At 42.1% G+C, this 17,937-nt stretch overlaps 1 protein-coding gene across 6 annotated transcripts in view; it reads right to left on the bottom strand.

The window, feature by feature from the left end:
- The window catches only part of LOC102292681 (RNA-binding motif, single-stranded-interacting protein 3), a 284,741-nt gene that overhangs the window by 130,769 nt on the left and 136,035 nt on the right, over positions 1–17,937 (bottom strand). For all 6 annotated transcript variants that reach the window (XM_042222666.1, XM_042222667.1, XM_005927656.3 and 3 more), the window contains one exon: positions 13,553–13,611. In XM_042222666.1, coding sequence (XP_042078600.1) covers positions 13,553–13,611 — 59 coding nt within the window. The remainder of the gene's footprint in view (positions 1–13,552; positions 13,612–17,937) is intronic.

Here is a 17,937-nt window from a genome sequence, read left to right as displayed (position 1 = left end):
TAAAATGATCCTCAAAGACTCGCTCTGTATGTACTTGTTTGTTTACTCATACAGTGTACTTGTACACTGTAAAGTATGCACACAATTACTCAATACACAGATCCTCGGTGAGTCACTGAACAGGAAAAAACTCCATTAAGTTGTGAGAAAGCTGCAGGGTCAAGAAACAATGTGGCGCTCAATTTAAGACATCACATTCCACACACTTAGAGAACACAAACACACACCCACCTACACACAGATGCACGCAGATGTTGCTTGAAGAATGAGTTTCCGAAGCCAAGTACATGCTGTACTGGTGCTGCATTCGACGCGGGTACTCTAGAGTTACAATCTCAAGTGGGATGCAGAGGGCAAGGTGCTGCTTTGATGCTTCTGCACAAACGCAAACCTCCAATCGATAGCTGTCACTTAAAAGCAGCTCAAAGTGACTGACGACATGTGAGGTTGTTGATAATGCTGTGCAGCTGCACGCTAATATGCAGATTGACGCAAAGTGCTGCTGAAGGACACATATATCCACACTTGCACACTCGGAGCATGGCACCCTCCTCCCCACACACGTGCGCGCGCGCACACACACAGTCTCTCTGAGAACATGAGCTGCCATATCATATTTCCTGGTCTGGCTCTAAGTGGGAGCCTGTCAAGATAAAAGGACCATCCTCAATCAGTTACTACATGATAGACGCTAGCACTGCTCAGTGACTGCTTTTGTATGAATGTGTGTGTGACGCAGGGCGCTCCTTAATACAGTCCCCTTAAGGAGGTGTAGAACTACAGTAGATGCCACCTTGGGCTACGCTCTGCATAAAAGCCTACATTGGAGAGTGGAGATAAGGGACTCATTACAGTGCTTGCATCGACATATCAATCAAGTATGCATCATTCATGCATTCACTGTCATATTATGCTAATCCTAATTACTTTGGGGAAAATTACTATTCTTTATCTGCTAATAGTCAGGATTGTTTAGGGTTTTCTACCTACAATATCCACCACAATTTTCCCCAATATATCCATTTTTCACATTCTCATATTCAGTGCTAATGATCCCATTTTGCACAGCGCACAATGGAATAATAATGCCCTAAGTATGAATAATGAATCGACGACAAGTCACGGGGCATTACAATGGTGTGCAGGGGGAAACAGCGTAATTGTTTACGTCGCTGTGAGTCATCAAGATGACTTCTAAAGCTGCTGCTGTTGCATGTGGATGATTAATCATTGTAGTTGCATGTATGTGTATAATTCCAGCTTTGCATGTTTTAAAGTAATTATGGTTAATGGAGGAAATAGATAGGCCACTCAATTGACAAACATGCATAACAATGCTCTAATATGATTCCTGTGATTAATGGATTCATTGCCGTATGATTTCAGCCTCACTCTACCTGCAGCAATACGACTGTACAAACACTTTTTGTGCTTTTGCTGCATATGTACAGTGCTTTTGTACAGTGCTCACATTATTACTCAGTTAATCCGTCTCCTGTTGAATAAAAATGATGTTTTGGGTTTTTTTTTTTTACATTTTGAGAATGGTAATTACTTATGTGTGTCTTAACAGGAAAAATAAGAACTAAAAAAATAAGGTCTATCAGAAATTTCAAGACCCTGAATTGATGTCATTATATTGATCTGTTTTGTTTTAGCATGCAAGTTTCTGTTGTTTGTTCTTGAGTCTGACATTTGGTGCTTTTTCTTGGGGTGCAGTAGACATAAATAAAACTACTCTTTTGAAATTTGGCATTGGCTTTACAAGTATGGATCTCTTTTGTCCATTCAAGGGTTTAACCAGCACTTTTGCCCTGCAGGGAGGGTGGGTGATGGCTTTGGGAGACTGCGGCGAGCTGTGCAAACATTAAGGGAGAAAACGGCGGTTTCAAAAAGCGAGTTGGCATCCGTGACTAACTGTGGCCAAGCCAAGACCGCCTTGGTCACACTCCAAACCCGGAGGAGAGCATCCTCACTGGGGCTACATTCCTGTGTCCTCCTCCATTTATCCTGCACCACCAGCAGCTGACTGATGATAAATTTTGCGGCTACCCTCCACTAAACCATGTGGTGGTGTGTGTGCGTAAAAGTGTGCGTCTCTGCCTGTGTGTTTGTTGAATGGGCGTGTACGAGTGCTTGCGTGCGACCTCTAACTTTCTTGTTTTTGTGTGTGTTTGTGTGTATGTGTGGGTGAGTAAGTCAACAGGGGAGGATCATAAATCTATCTCGATGTTTAAAGATCCCGCAGAGAAACATCTGCAATGCATATTTTTTTTCAGCACTCTGTACTTCTGACCACATCACAACTGTCTGTGCATTAATGCTGCGTCGAAGTGACAAGTCATAAGCAAACACTTTCTCCGCAATCCTACACCCTCGTATACACCTGACAGCCTGAAAACAAACAGCTGTTTACTTTAAACCATCTGCAAACATCAAAACAACTCAAAACTCGGTGTGCAAAAAGTTATTTAAGATTGTTTTAATACACAGACGCAGAGAGCAGGTCTTGGAGCCACTCAAAGTAAATTTTCCTCATTTTCTTGTCCAGATTCACTGTCCTACTGGCCTTGTACTTAGAGACAATACCAATTTGTTGTAAAATAACTCTCACACTGGGCTCTTTTATATTAGACGCTGGCGACGAGATAGCAATACAGGCAATTAACTTATCAACCCTGCAACATGGATTTATAGCTAAGGCATTCATCTCGGGCTGAAGCAGCGAGCCTATTGGTTGTATTGTATTTCTTGTCGTCTTCTCTCACAGGTGTAGGACTGTCCTTGTCAGAGAGTGGGAGCGGGGATCTGCAGAGGGCAGATTGCCAGGGTTTACGGCCAAGAGGGGGGGCAGTGGCAGTTCATTGTGCAGAAGCCAAACTGGACATGAGCTGTAAATAAATAAATAAAATAATCCAACAGTATATCCAAGTACAGGACTGTGTCTTAAGCCACCCCTTATTTCTTTGTAGTTTGGTCCCAAGAGCCAGACATTTGTTTTTTTTTCTTCCCCCCTTTTTCACCTTTTTTCTCCATAGAATTTGCAGTGAAATTATTTTTGGCAAAGAACCAATTTAAAATTATATCTTTAACCAGGTGTGTATTAGTAGCCTGTCACAAAACACATGATTAGTTGCCATTTCTTTACTTCAATCTCTAAAAAATGCCAAAAAATAGTATTTTTTTTAAACCACTGAGATGAGTCCAAATTCAAATTTTATTTGTCACACACACACAACCATACACAGTATGACATGGGGGTGAAATGCTTGTAGCTGTACAATGCCCGACCATTAAATGACAGAAAAAAAGTTTTACAATATTTACAATTTACAGGTTACTACAAAATTTACAAATTAACTTAGGAATTTACAGTAAAGAATGTGCAAATAGCAGAAGAGATTATAAAGATTATAAAGATTATAAATTATAGGAATTATAGGATTATAGGAAATGTGTGGTGGTGCGTATGGTGATGTGTGTGAGAGTCCAGTCTTATAGTGACGTGTGTGGGAGAGTCCAGTCCTACACCTGGTTCAGGGCCCGAATAGCCTGGGGGAAGAAGCTCCTCCTCATTCTCTCTGTTTTGGCCTTAAGGGAGCGGAAGCTTCCCAGACCTCAACAGTGAGAAGAGTCCATTGTTGGGATGGGAGAGGTCCATCATAATCTTCCTAGCTTTGGACTTGCACCGCTTGGTGTAGATGGACAGCAGGTCAGGGAGCTCTGATTGAATGATGCGTTCGGCCGAGCGCACCACTCTTTGCAGATCTCGTCGTCCTGCTTGGTGCTGTTCCCAAACCAGGTGCAGATGTTTGCCGTCAGGACGCTCTCGATGGTGCAGGAGTAGAATTCCCAAAGAAATATTAGCTGAAAACGTATATTTGTATATATCAGCATGATGTGCAGTGTTTCAAAAGAAGTGGCCGCTTAAAAAAAACTATGTATGTCCCATTGACATGAAAGCAGGAAAAAAATCCAGCTAAAACCTGACACAGGACATTGGAGATCCATCTGGGCTGATCCATCTGCTGTTCTCTGAAATCTCAGTGAGTAAAGGCTAAAGTATGCCAAATAACACAATAACTGGACTGAAAATCAGTGGCAACAAGTCTCATGGAGTGATGAATCCAAAAATCCTCAATCAGTGTAATATTTAATATCAATTGAAATATTTAATTCAAGTAGGCCAGGAAAGAGGTATAATAGTGAGTGTTTTAGCCATCTATAAACCATGGTGATGGCGCTGTCATGGTTTAGGCTGCAGTTCAGCTAGTAGTGTTGGGGATCTTTTCAAAATTGATGAACGCAGATTTTGACACATCATGCAATACTACCCGGAAAGGATCTGATTGGCCTACTTTTTCAGCACAATAATGATCCCAGACACACCGCCAATGCAGTACAACCATACATGTCTAGAAAAAAAACACAATGAAATATGATCAGTCATGGATTAGCCTTGCAGGAGCCAAGACCTCAACATTATTGAAGCAGTGTGGGAAAAGAACTAAAGACAACTAACATCCAAAGAGATCATCCTTCAAGAAACCTAGTGAACTATTCCTGAATACTTTTTTAAAAAGACAAGAAAGCTTGCCTAAGAAAGTTCAGACTGTGCTGAAGAATAAAAGTTAATAAGCGGACTTTCAGCCCTGTTAGAATTGTAAAAAAATCTATTTTTGCCTTGTATATTATATTTCCATGGAAATATTTGCAAAAAGACGGCCATTAAAGCAATCTTGATGTTATTAACACACCTTCTCCTTTGATGCAATTCTTCAGGAAGTATAGTAAGTGCCAAAGAACAAGTATTACTCACAAACTGTTCTGGTCATACTGATTCAGGGACATAACGTACATTACAGTTTAATATAAGATGAACTTCTTCTCAGGTTAAATATCTAAACAACATGTGGGTTCACAGTAATCCTTCCTCTCTAGCTCAGTATTTCTTACATCTTCATTTTTCTGTTCATCATTTTTCATTTCTGCTCTCTCTCTTTTAGTCCTTAATTAACTCATATCTATTCACACTCATTAGCTCTAGCACACCACCATATGGCATTTTCGAGCTAAATTCAGGATAAGAAGCAACTACTTAAAATATGTCGCATGAATTTGTAGTTCTACATTTACATTGCATAAAAAAGAAACGGTATCAGGACAAAAAGAGGACCTAGCTTATAGCATTAAATCAGAGTTATCTGAAGGCACAAGATTATTTTCATGAAGTTTAAGAGACATTCAAAACTAAATTATTCATACATTCATTACAGCTATCAAGGATTTAAAGTAGACGAACACTGAGTGGAAGAAATAAAAAAATAACCCACAGAAAGCAGAGGCGCATCCCTCTTCTGGTAGCATCATTAGCTTGCTAGCTTAATAGCAAAACCCTGATGTGTTTGGTGCAACATGTGAAGAGCACTTGAGAAAGGTTTGAGACCTGAAGGGTGTTAATTACTTGTCAAGAGGTTGTTAAAATGAGACCTGTAGCAAAAAACTGAGTGGTTATACAGAACCCACACACAGATATCTGAAAGAACACACACATTTGCAAAGCACTAATGCCAACACTAAGAGTGAACACCTACGAGTGCACAAGGACACACACACACACACACACACACACACAAAGAAACCGGTAACTGCCAGAAAGGAAATGCATGTGTAGCACAGCCACACATGTTAACATATCTAAAACTCTACCATAGAAGTATGCCCACACTTGAAGATGCACATTCGCACACTTAAGAGTTAGAACGGCAAACAGCATTGAATAGTTACTCATTACGGCACACTCTGATGTGAAAACACAAGGAGCATAATCACATAATTTTACACAAAGAACAGGTGCAGTCCTTCCTTCACAGCTTCACTTCACTTAGTGAGCATCTTAAAATACCTGCTCTCCCTCCTTTCTGACTATACCTGGATATTACTAACCTTAATATTCACACGGGGTACCATCTTCTGTGGCACCATATTATCCCCATTTGAGCAGCAGTCTGTAATAAGCAATGTAATCACGTCAGGTACTAGGGCTTGAAAGCACCACCAGCAAGGCAGGCTAATATTTGAACAAAGCCGGATCAATGAAAAGCAAGTGCCCTAGGAACATGGGGAAAATCTCCAGGTAGAGACAAACATTAAAATCTGGACAAAGACAGATTGTCCCATTCCTCCGAACAACTATGCAGCCCATTTCTTTTGTCCTGCATCTGTTAGTCATTCATGAGGAACGGCCTGGCCGCCCCCAGCTAACTTTCCTCTGCATTGCAGTTATGATTTATGCCTTCCTTAACTAATCAAGGGCATGATCATTAGTCAGGGGATGTGCAAGGGGCCAGGGCTTTGGCAGGTCAGTGCAAGGCCGTATCTCACATAGTGGTTCCCCTGCCATGCATGGGTTAGGTCCAGGATAAGAGATGACTGGAGGTACGCCTCCTCAACTTTCACAGGGTCTGCTGAGGCATTTGTCAACAAACACGACAAGGAAAGGAATTCAGGCATGTGTGTGATGTAAAAATGGATTGAGACAATGATGAGAAACAAAAACCTGGAACGGAGATTCCCAAGAGTCTGCCACTCCAATTAATACTAGATGTTTCTCTTTGTTTAGATCCAGAGGAGAGGCAGTCAACAACAACAAATTAGAAATGAACAAATTTCCCAAATTTTGCAACAGATCTGTGTCTAAAAAAAGCATCTTGGGAAAACTTGGCTCCTGGTTATCACCTCACCATGACCTCGACTGTACACTTACAAGAATTAAAAATGCAATCGCATAAACAGGAGACGACCACACTGCATACAAAAACAACACAGGAAATGGAAGGGATACAAAAGGTCAGAGGCTCAAGGAATGCGATGGCTTTGGCCCGACTGTATTTATGACAATCTTGGCCAATCAGACAGCCTCTTGGTAAACTGCCAACTTGGAATGTAGTGGAATGCAGAGTGATTGGGAAATGGTGGGGCGGGGGGTTAAAAAGAGAAAAAGATTTATGTGTATGTGCTATAGGGGGTGTTAACAAAGCCTGCAGATGTTATCCAGTGACGTTCTGCATGCTGAATCTGTCCAGATCGATGTGATTATCTCTCAGCTATTGCTAATTAGAGTCATTAATACGCAATGCAAGCAGGGAACAGCACACACTTTCTCTCGCTTTCTCCTTCGGCTGATATCGCGTCTTTCTGGAATGGCTTTGAGCGAGCAGAGGCATTTGGAAAAGGTCTGCTGTTGGCCACACTTCAGTCAAGATTCTCATCTGCACATAATTCACTTTCAAAGGGCAGAAGGGGCGGCAAAGAGAATCCTTAATTGCACCAGCACAGTGCAGAACATAGACAAATGTTTATATCTTGGCCCTCTAATGAGAAACCAATAACGGATTCAGAAGGCACTCTGGTCTCTCCCCCACCCCCACCGCCAGCACCAATACACATGCACATGACAATGAAAAACAGGCCTTTTTTGATCAGCGTCACCTCATTCATCAATAGCCCTTATGCTGAGAGTCATGCAATACTCTACTTAGGCACTGATGCAGCAATAAATCTGTTTTTATAGAATGCAACGTTGCCTGTATTTCTCCATTAGGTTGTCGTTGTGGTAAGGGCACTAGATGCTTCAGAACGTAATGGTCAAGTTCCTGACAGGCTTTTAAATTGCACCAAACCGAGGCTGCACATGCTGAGCAGCCAGACGAAATTGATCAAGTTGAGCATTCAAAAAGCATGGAAGACATTCTGCTTCCAATACACACTAATTAGGGTTTCAGTCAAACATACTGTACTTACTTCTTTAAGTTTTAAATCAAATGCCTGGAGACTTCAAACATGATTTAACTTTGCAGGGATAAAATAAGAGGTTAGCATGTTTTACAACAGCTCACCCACATAATAGAGTAAAGGCGACAGTAATTCTTTCAAGATGTCAGTTCATGTAATGCCCTTGTGAGTTTTTAGCATCCTCATGTAAAATGGACGGCAAGTTACGGGGCAAAGAAATGTACAACAACAAACTGCCGAACACACAGCCACAAGAGACTATCTCATCTCATCTATCTCCCACAATTCAGTGCGGTGGGCCGTCGCAGCAGCGCGCCAGTCGGGCCGGTGAATCTCAGCACAGTCTTATCTCCCAGAAGCGGAGGAGGAAACGGAGGTCCTTTAAAGGGCTGAGGTCATTTCCTCTGCCTCCGGGCTCTAGCAGGAAAAATAAAATGTCTCCATTCGGTCAGCCCTGCTTTATTTCAAATGCCGCCGCTGCCTTTTAAGAGGCCCTTGTGGGCATGGATGGCAAATGAGCGGTTTTGGGTTCTCGCAATCTATTCCTTTCTCTCTCTGCCATTCTCAATCCCCCACTCCATCTGTGATGTAAAGCCCAAATCTCTGCTGTATTTCTACAGTTTATGTGAAAGTGCAGAGACAGATATATAGATGGAGTATGAGAGGGGGAGAGAAAAACAGAGATGAAGAGAGAAGGAGAAGCAGAGTGAGAGTGCGGAGGTGCATGAGAGAAAGAGAGAGAGAGGGAGAGATGAAAAGCTGAATGCCTCCTCTTACCTGCAGCTCTTGACAACCCTAAAGCCCTTTCACAACTTCCTGTTCCTCTCTGAACTGGGCTACATCCAAAGCATGTGCGTGCATTTATCGGAACGCACGGCTTACATGCAACTGTTGTGCACCCTTGTAAGAGTACAGGTGTGTGTGTATGTGTGTGTGTGAGTGTCTCACCGAGCAAGGGAGGCAGTGAGGGAGTGAGTCAGCGCTGGGAAGATAGAGAGGCTCATTGAAAGGCCTGCGTGGTGAGGTGGTGGAGGAGAGCAGCCAGAACAGGCAGACACGCAGGCACACATGCTGTGAAGTTAGGAAGAGGACTGATAGATCTATTGCGCAGCCACTGCTGCTGCAAGAGTCGAACACACCTCAGGCAAATGGATGGGGAGTGAGTGCGGGGGTACCATTAGTCTTTCGGTGTGTGTGTGAGTGTGCCCTTTGTGTTTGAGTGCGTGGGAGAGGTATATTACATGGTCTTGGAGTGTAGTTTTTATGATGCGGTACTTCAAACAAGGCTTTGCAGTACTTTACAGTGCACACTCATTTACTGAGGGCAAATGTATATACAGATGTACAGTTATGGAGAAACAAGGCATATGTGCACATTAGTTAGGTGCCCGTATTGCTTCGTTTTTTCTATGCACGGTAACTACACACTTCCCAAACACCTGACCTGTAAGCACACAAAAGCATCATCTCTGTTTTTCTGCATTACCACAACAGACAGCCTCCACTCCCACACTCAGCACTCCATCTCACATATCAACTAGCTTTTGTCTTAAGCTCAAAATCACTCTTTTTATAGGGTGGAACAGTCATTTCTTAAAGAATTATCAAACAAAGCTAGAATGTACATTTTAGGTATTATGAATAGATTCAGGGAAAGCTCATCATGCAAGAAAATCATCGCAACTTGCTTGATTGTCCAATAAGCACTTAGATTTAAAGAAAAAAGTAAAGAACATCGTGTTCCTTAATTCTGTGGGTGCTGTATTCCAAGTATGTGCTGCTTGATAAGAGAAAAACCGAGTGCCCAAAACCACTTTTCCTGAGGGGTATTAAAGGGAAGCACTGTGTCTGTGTTGTTAAGAGATTACTAGTATTCTTATTGAGGCTACTTGCTTGTGACCTGCTTATTTGAGCTTGTCATTACAGAGGTTTGTGAATAAATCCGTGCGTCATTAGCAGCTCACCCACCAAACTTTTCCCTGTCATCAGTGTACACCGATCAGGCATAACATTATGACCACTGACAAGTGAAGTGAATAACCCTGATTATTTCTTCATTGCGGTACCTGTTAGTGGGTGGGATATATTAGGGAGCAAGTGAATATTTTGTCCACAGAGTTGATGTGTTAGAAGCAGGAAGAACCGGAAAGCATAAAGATTTAAGCGCACTTCACAAGGGACAAATCGTGATGGCTAGATGTTGTCAGGATGCGTTGCATACCTAGGAAACACCTGGCACCAGAGTGCACTATGGGAAGAAGGCAAGTCAGCAGGGGCAGTGTAATGGCTTGGGCAATGTTCTACTGGCAGACCTTGGGTTCTGCCAACCATATGGATATTACTTTGACATATGCCACCTCCCTAAGCATTGTTCTAGAGCAGTGTTTCCCAACCACTGTGCCGTGAGAAATGATCAGGTGTGCCGTGGAAGAAAAATTATCAATATGTTTTTTGTAACATTTTGTGTTTGGTGGTGTGCCGTGCGATTTTTCTAACGTGAAATATGTGCCGTGGCTAAAAGGTTGGGAAATCCAGAGCATGTACACCCTTTCATGGGAATGGTATTCTCCAATGGCTGTGGCCTCTTTCAGCAGGATCATGGACCCCGCCATAACGCAAAAACAATTCAGGAATGGTTTGAGGAGCACAATAACAGGCTTAAGGCACTAACTTAGCCTCCAAGCTTCCCAGATCTCAATCCATTCAAACATCTGTCGATGTGCTGGACACACAATCATAATAATAATAATAATGATGGATTGCATTTATATAGCGCTTTTCGAGACCCTCAAAGCGCTTTACAATTCCACTTTCATTCACTCTCACATTCACACACTGGTGGAGGCAAGCTACAGTCGTAGCTACAGCTGCCCTGGGGCAGACTGACAGAAGCGAGGCTGCCATATCGCGCCATCTGCCCCTCTGGCCAACACCAATAGGAGCTAGGTGAAGTGTCTTGCCCAAGGACACAGCGACCAAGACACACAGAGCTGAGGATCGAACCGGAAACTTTCTAGTTACAAGATGAGCTTCCCAACCCCCTGAACCACGGTCGCCCCCCCACACAAGTCACTATCATCTACGTCACCATCATCATCATCTTTACTGGTTCATACTTTCATTTTTAGAAATTACATATTTGTGCCTACAGTTGGCAGCTTGACATACAGCACTGAGCTCTCAAAAGGTTGAGTCGTTTGAAAGTTTTTTGCCATATGAGCAGGTAACTCTGCCGTTTGAGACATTTTTTTTTTATCAGTGTAAACAATCCAGTGGTAACTAATCTAAAGTCTTTGTTAATTAACTGATAAATTAGTCATTAGTCTCTGCAATGCTTTGTACAGTATATACAAAAGCATAAATATTTTAGACTGTTATGAAGAACATTTTACTCTTTGACAAAATATAAACACCCAAACGTTAGTCAGCAAGTACAAGGTCTGTTACTAGCTTGGTTTTCCAATGGCTGATTCTCTCTTAATAGCACTCTCTCAGAGATGACTGACCTCTTCTCTAGTCCATTTTTCACATGGTTTTGGCAGTGCACTCACTGAGCTGAGCTAAAGACAGATAACACAAAAGAGGGAAGAGGAGATGGAGAAGGAGAACAGACAGGAGGGAGAGAGAGAGAGACAGCTGCGTGATGGTAGCACAGTGAAGGTAAGCCACCATCCTGACATTTAAACAAGTGTCAGATACAGGGGGTCAGATGAATGGAAGCAAGCCGTGACCAGATCGGGGCTGTGTGCCGATTTCGATTTGTTACGAGGAGCGGACGGCAGCCCATCGGGCTTCAGTGCACCTGCCTGGATCGCTTGCGCTTTGATAGCTGCTCACCTTTCGGGAGATGCTTGTCCCTACCATCGCCAAGTATTTGATCAAAGAAAATCAAAGAGAACTGCTGCACTCCAAAAAATAAAAATAAAAATAGTTATGCATTTTGCCATTCTGTCCCATCCCATTTTCTTAAACGCTTGTCCAAGTCAGGGTTATGGAGAGGTTAGAGCTGTCACAGGTGAGGTGCACCGTCAACAGGTTGCTAGCAGGGCATCTTATGGGTTTAGATTTTCCATTGAACATAAAAGAAATAAGTAAATGACAGTATCAATAAATAAATATGTAATAAAATAAATTATATTTTAAAAAATACATTTGTAATTATAAATATGTATTTAAAAAGTACCACTTTTAATACTATAACAGACGTATCTTTTATCCTCTCTGCAACGTTATAAGGTCTTGGTGTTCAAGTGCACTAAGATCATTCACGTTGTAATTTGACATAGATATATATATAAAACAGTTACTGGGAGAGATGCCCAGGCAGAAATGGGAAGCAAAAAACGGCAAAAATCCTGTTTTTGTGCAGCTTTGCCTCACCTCAATTTGCCTTTCAAACACTAAAGAACTGTAAATTTCTCTTCAAGGTTACTAAGCCCTTCGTCCTCAAACTCTTCTTCGTCACCACTTTTCTGTATCCATCTACCTCTCTGTGACTGGGTGTAGACCAGGACCATCCTTTCCACTCATAAAATAAGTCTGCTTATATTTGCTTTTTGGCATCTCAGCAGTCCTGCATTCCAGGAAGGTGAGTTATGGGAAATGCTGTCTCCCACAAAACACAGTCCTAAGCTGGGATGATTTTTTTTTTTTTTTTAGTGTTGTACATAACTCAGGTCAGCTGGACACGGACAACACTAAACATCTAATTTCTTTTATTCGCAACCCAGGAAGATTCAAAGATGTTTGTCTCACCTCTTTTTATACCTCTCACTGTCCCCTCTAATCCACTCTGTTCTGTGTCCTGTGACCTGTAGATATATCCTTGCTACTAACAGGCATCCAAGTGTTGTCTTTAATGGCCAGGCGAACTCACAAAAAGGACCTGCCAAGATAATCAGCCTTTTTTCCCTATCCTCTAAAAGGCAAAGGTTCTTTTCCTCAACATTTTGACCCAGAGCATGCCCAGCAGGATATACTCATGTGTGTAACAGGGTTAAGAAGGCAGCTTCACCTTGAAAGGCCACACTTCAGAGCCCGGGAAGCCACAAAAAGCAATTAAAAGTATTGATGGAACTTCAATAGCTCTTAAACAGTGCTGCCAGACACCTCGGGGCAAGTAGCACACTAATCTTTTTTTTTCCTTTCCCCTCCCTCATCCCTCTATATTCTCTTCTCTTTCACAATTTCTTCACTTAAGACTTCACTGGTCTTCATCATTAAAAAATTGATTCCTCAAAAAGTATTTTCAGCCTTGTAAGGCAGCTGACCAAGGTTCTAAGAAGATGAGTTTGACAAAGATAATAACTGAAGTTTATCTAATCTTTGCTTGCTTGTTAGCCCTCTAATTGGCTGCATATGTTCAAGCATGTAATTGTGTGTAGTATGTGTGCCCCAGAAACAATTTCAAATGAGCCAGTAATGTCATTATTTCATGTGCATTACTGCGCGGATACTAATGGAAACACCCTTTCCAAATGATTGTCATCCGTACGACAAAGCAGGAACTCGAGGAAGAGATAGGGAAAGGCTAAGAGTGTGGCTCCCTTCCTAATCATCCTCTGAAGCAGGCCAGCGCCTCCAAGAGCAAGATGTTTACCTAGATCCTTTTTCTCACCAGATCACTGATTTACCGTGTGCACCTTTCTCGGCCGATGTCTGAAATTTACAAAAAGGTTTGGACTGCGGCTCCTGTGACAGGACACCCACAGAGTGACAGTCAATGCACTTAAACAAGGCACAAAAACTAGACACTTACCTTTGCACTGGTTAGTGTTCTTATCCAGAATGGCCTTGGTTGACACTATTTTCCCATACCTGTAAAAACAGAGAAATCTAATTTAGCGTTTTACACTCGTAATAACCCACAGGGCCTTCGCCTGGTCGGACAGTTCATTTGGATTACCAACCTGTGGTTAATATATTTGCCTTATTTTCTATACTTTGCCATTTAGTTACAACGAGCAATTTGCAAAGTCACAGAAATGTCAAAAGCCACTGGGAAGAGAAATCACTTGAGGTTAATAAAATTATGTGTATGGCTGACTTGGAATGAATGGGCAGCCCTTTGGCATTTCAGAGAGTCACTGAACATTATAAAAGGTCTAAAAGCATGCAAGTGCAATAAACGGTCCTAAAGGTTGCTCTTTTGGTGTAAAGTAAAATTCATGTGTTGCTAATGAATTTATTTGAAATCTAAAAACTATAAAGCGAACACATTTAAATCAAAGGTGACTCAAAGGAATAATGATACGTCTTAATGAGCTTTAGAGGAGCTGGTAGGGTGATATGATGTAACCTTCAGACAAAGACAGTACAGTGCAGTAGCCCCTCCTGCTTCTGTTCTTTATGTTAAGCTAACTGTCTGTTGACTCTGGCTTCAGAGTGAATGAACATATACCACTGGGCCCCTCAGAGCAGCTCTACCGAATACGTTACAATAAAAAAAAAAAATTGTAGGGAAAATTGGCAGCAATTGTCATAACAATTTGGGTCTTTTGGTGTATCTATCGTCTCAGATCTCCCTTTCAGAAAGAAAGTACCCAAGAAAATACCCAAATTTTACCGCTATGTTTGTAAATGAGTGAATAAATTCTAGACTCCCCGTATTCTGGCAGATTCTGTAACTGGAATTTGTGATATAACTTATTCATAAAAAAATATAAAACGTGTATGATGCTGGAGCCTATTTGGACCTGTGAAAATCCAATACAAAAGTTGAAATTGCCAAAGGAGCAGGACTGCATAAAGACACCTACGGTATGCTTATAAGCTTACATGTCACTGATGCAGCTCCACGCAAAAGCAAAAATATATTGTATTTCTTTATTCCACGGGTCTATATGCAAAGTGGCTTGCAAGGAATTTTTTGACTGACCTTCCTGACTGACAGACAGCAAGATCTTCTATCTGCTTGTCTCAGCTAAAACTGCAATATGCTGCACTGTGAGCTGCTCTCTAAGTACACTGTGTGCACTAATGTACATGCGGAGATATACTACATGCATGCATGCGTGCATGTGTGCTGATATGTAAGTGGGAACAATTCCCTGTATGTCAAAAGCACATCACAAAGACTACACCAAAGGACAAAAAACAGCCACCCTCAACGCTGCATCTGTGCACACACACTTGCATCTGGGCACACACACTTACATACACTCACACTTATTCTGTAGGGAAGAAGCAGTGGTGCATCCCGGCCCATATTTCACCAGCAGGGGATAATTGTGCCATTTCTCAACGAGTGGTGGAGACTCTATTTATTGCATGCTGCGGTGGGATGGGTGGTGGATATGAACTGATGAGCTCCGAGAGGAAAACTACCAGCTCGCACACACTAATACAGATACCACACGAGTACACCCACACACACATACACGCATACAAACACACAGAGTGACAGCACTCACCAATCAGTGGATTGTCTCTCTTCAGCAGATAAACAGGCCATTTTAGCCATAGGGATTCATAATCTACTGCAACAGAGTGGGACTAAGGTGCAGCGTTTGATCATACCGAGACACTCTCAAGCATAAGCACACAAGATGAACATGGAACAAGGAGTTTTCACTTGATTAGTGAATGTGGAGAGCTGGGGCAAGTGCCTTCAGCACTCGCTGAGCTACAAAGCTGTAAGTAATTTTGTAGCACATTAGAGATACAAATTTAGATTTGATTTTTAAGTATTGATAAAGGAAGTAGGTGGGAATTACCTTTGTGTTCTACTAATACATTTCAAGTCATTTGAATCGTTTGACAGCAAACATCTTCAAAATTAAAAAAGCCTAACTTTTAACTAAACGAGAACATTAAATAAGCATTCAAGACGCAGCATGTCAATAACCACATAATCAGTTGAGGCAATGTGTCAAAATTTCCCAGCTACCCTCAGTCAGTTTAGCACCTGCTGAAGGCGGGGGTAACACGTGCTGAAATAATAAGGATGTAAAACTACATGGAGAGCTTTAGTCTGGTTCTCAAATATGAATTATTGGTTTTCTTTACAGCTTTAGTTAATATTAAATCGTAACTAGTCACTAAAGACATCTTAACTGTAATTTAGTCACTGCCCTTTGCGAAAGGAATATTTCAGCGGAATAAGAACGTGTCTAACACCAGCTGCCAGGTCCTATTGCTGTTTCTACTATTTTACAGGTGATTTTTTTTGACTGAATTAACACTAAAGGAGCAAAACTTAAACCCCCAAAATAAAAAACAGGTGATGGAGTCGGCTAGTCACTGAGAGCCTATTACTCGCCCAGCCTTACCAGCGATTATATTCATTCTTACGTCATAGTACTGATTTTGTGCTGATTTACCGCCAAACACCACAGTATATGAAAGGGATTGTTATTTGTTTATGTGCACTTAGGTGTCTGCCCTCCTTCAGTACTTGCGTGAAATTTTTTGTATGCTTTCAGTCTGGGAAGCAGTTAAAAAGCTCTGTGCTTTTGGCACAAATTGGGGGAAAGTTCTCATTAAAACTTTGTTTGGACTCTGGGGAAGCAGGAGACAGTAGCTTTCCAATGCCAACTCATCACTGCTTGCCTCATTAAATGTTAAAGATGGCTCATCAATGGATCCTATCCGCGATCCAAATACACGCCACAAAGATACTGCAGCGAGATGAAAAGGCAAGAAGGAAGGAGCAAGCTTCAGGCCCATAATGGAAACATATTGGAAATGGATGAAGAATGTGATCAGTATGGTCATATATGTGTCGTGTGTGTGTGTGTGGGGCTGTGGATGACCCTGCTGGAGGCTCCTTCGCCTCTCTGCCAGGCAAGCCTGGGGAGGCTTTGATGTGACAGAGGCAGTCCCTGTGAGGCGCAGGTTTAACACTGTGATGCTGCGGCCGGGATGCAGAGCCTGTCTCCACTAATCCTATTTCAATCACTCTTCCAGCCTCTTATCTCTGACTCTGCTGGCCTTCGGCCCTCCCCCCCTCCTTACAAATCTTCTTCTCTTACTTGTTCTCTTTCTGTCTTAATGTCTCTCTACCATCTACCATTTCTCTTTCCTGTACTGTATCCTTATTTCTCTCCTTTTGTCTCTCTTCGCCCTCCTTCTTCCAAATAGAAATACAATGGCAATCATTCTGATGCAACATCGGATCAACCCCAAGAAAAAGAGACACCAGAAATAAAACTGCCTATAAAACAAAGGCTTTACGAGCTATTTTAGGCTGATGAAAATGTACAAATTGTGGTTGATGTAAAACATGTCATTCGTTTGACAGCTGTCTAGGCACTGGAAATGTGATAAAATTGAAGCTGAGCTACATTTCTTTTAGAGGGCAGCTGCATGTGCATGAGACATCCCAGAACGGCATTTCTTTCTTTCTTCTCGCTCTTGCTGGATGAAAGGATCCAGGCGTATTCCATTTCCGTCATCAGAGCTGAGAAAGTGAAGTGTCTCTTTGCTGTACGTGGGCAGGCAGAGAGCTGCCCAGAACCACAACACGTCAGTGTGGTACGTACAAAAGCACAGGAAAGGAACGGGTGGATGGACCACCCAAGTGTTGTGCTTAGACCTTGCCCTCTGCCTCTTGACACACTTTACAAAGTGACTGTGTGTTTGCACGATTACACAACACAGCACTGCCTTGAATAGCAGGTAGGTGAAACCTGAACTTGGATGTGGGACAACCTCCTCACATCTGCACTCCCAGAAGGTCTTTATGCCAATGCTTGGTGAGTTGTGAGTATGCGTTTCTTTTCCTGTGCAAATGAAGGCTACTATAACGGCATATGATAGCCCATCTGTGCATGCATATGAAGACTTGAACATAAGCACTACTTGTGTATACTGGGCGGCACTGTTTGATCAAGAACAAAGGAAAAGTAGCAAAAAAAAAAAGCAAGGAGTAAAATCAGCTGAATATTGTATAAAAGCAGCAACACTCTTTTTTTAGGCTTGTTCAGCACCTTTGGAGAACCCGTGTAGGGACTTGGGGCAGGTGCAAAGGCACACTATGGAGAATAGTAACTGTATTTTATCATCTCTGCAGGTCTTTATACAATTAATTAGAATATAGATACTCTAGCTGAAAAAAATATGAGCAGTGAGGGTTCTTCCCATGTAAAACCAGATGCAGGAGACACCCACTATCCAGATTTACTGTTTCCTCTGAGCAGTAAA

Source organism: Haplochromis burtoni, unplaced genomic scaffold (genome assembly GCF_018398535.1).
Source record: "Haplochromis burtoni strain Fernald_Lab_line unplaced genomic scaffold, NCSU_Asbu1 Contig_90, whole genome shotgun sequence".
NCBI lineage: Eukaryota > Metazoa > Chordata > Actinopteri > Cichliformes > Cichlidae > Haplochromis > Haplochromis burtoni.
Note: the sequence above shows the minus strand (reverse complement) of the source record. Positions and strands in the feature narration are given on the sequence as shown.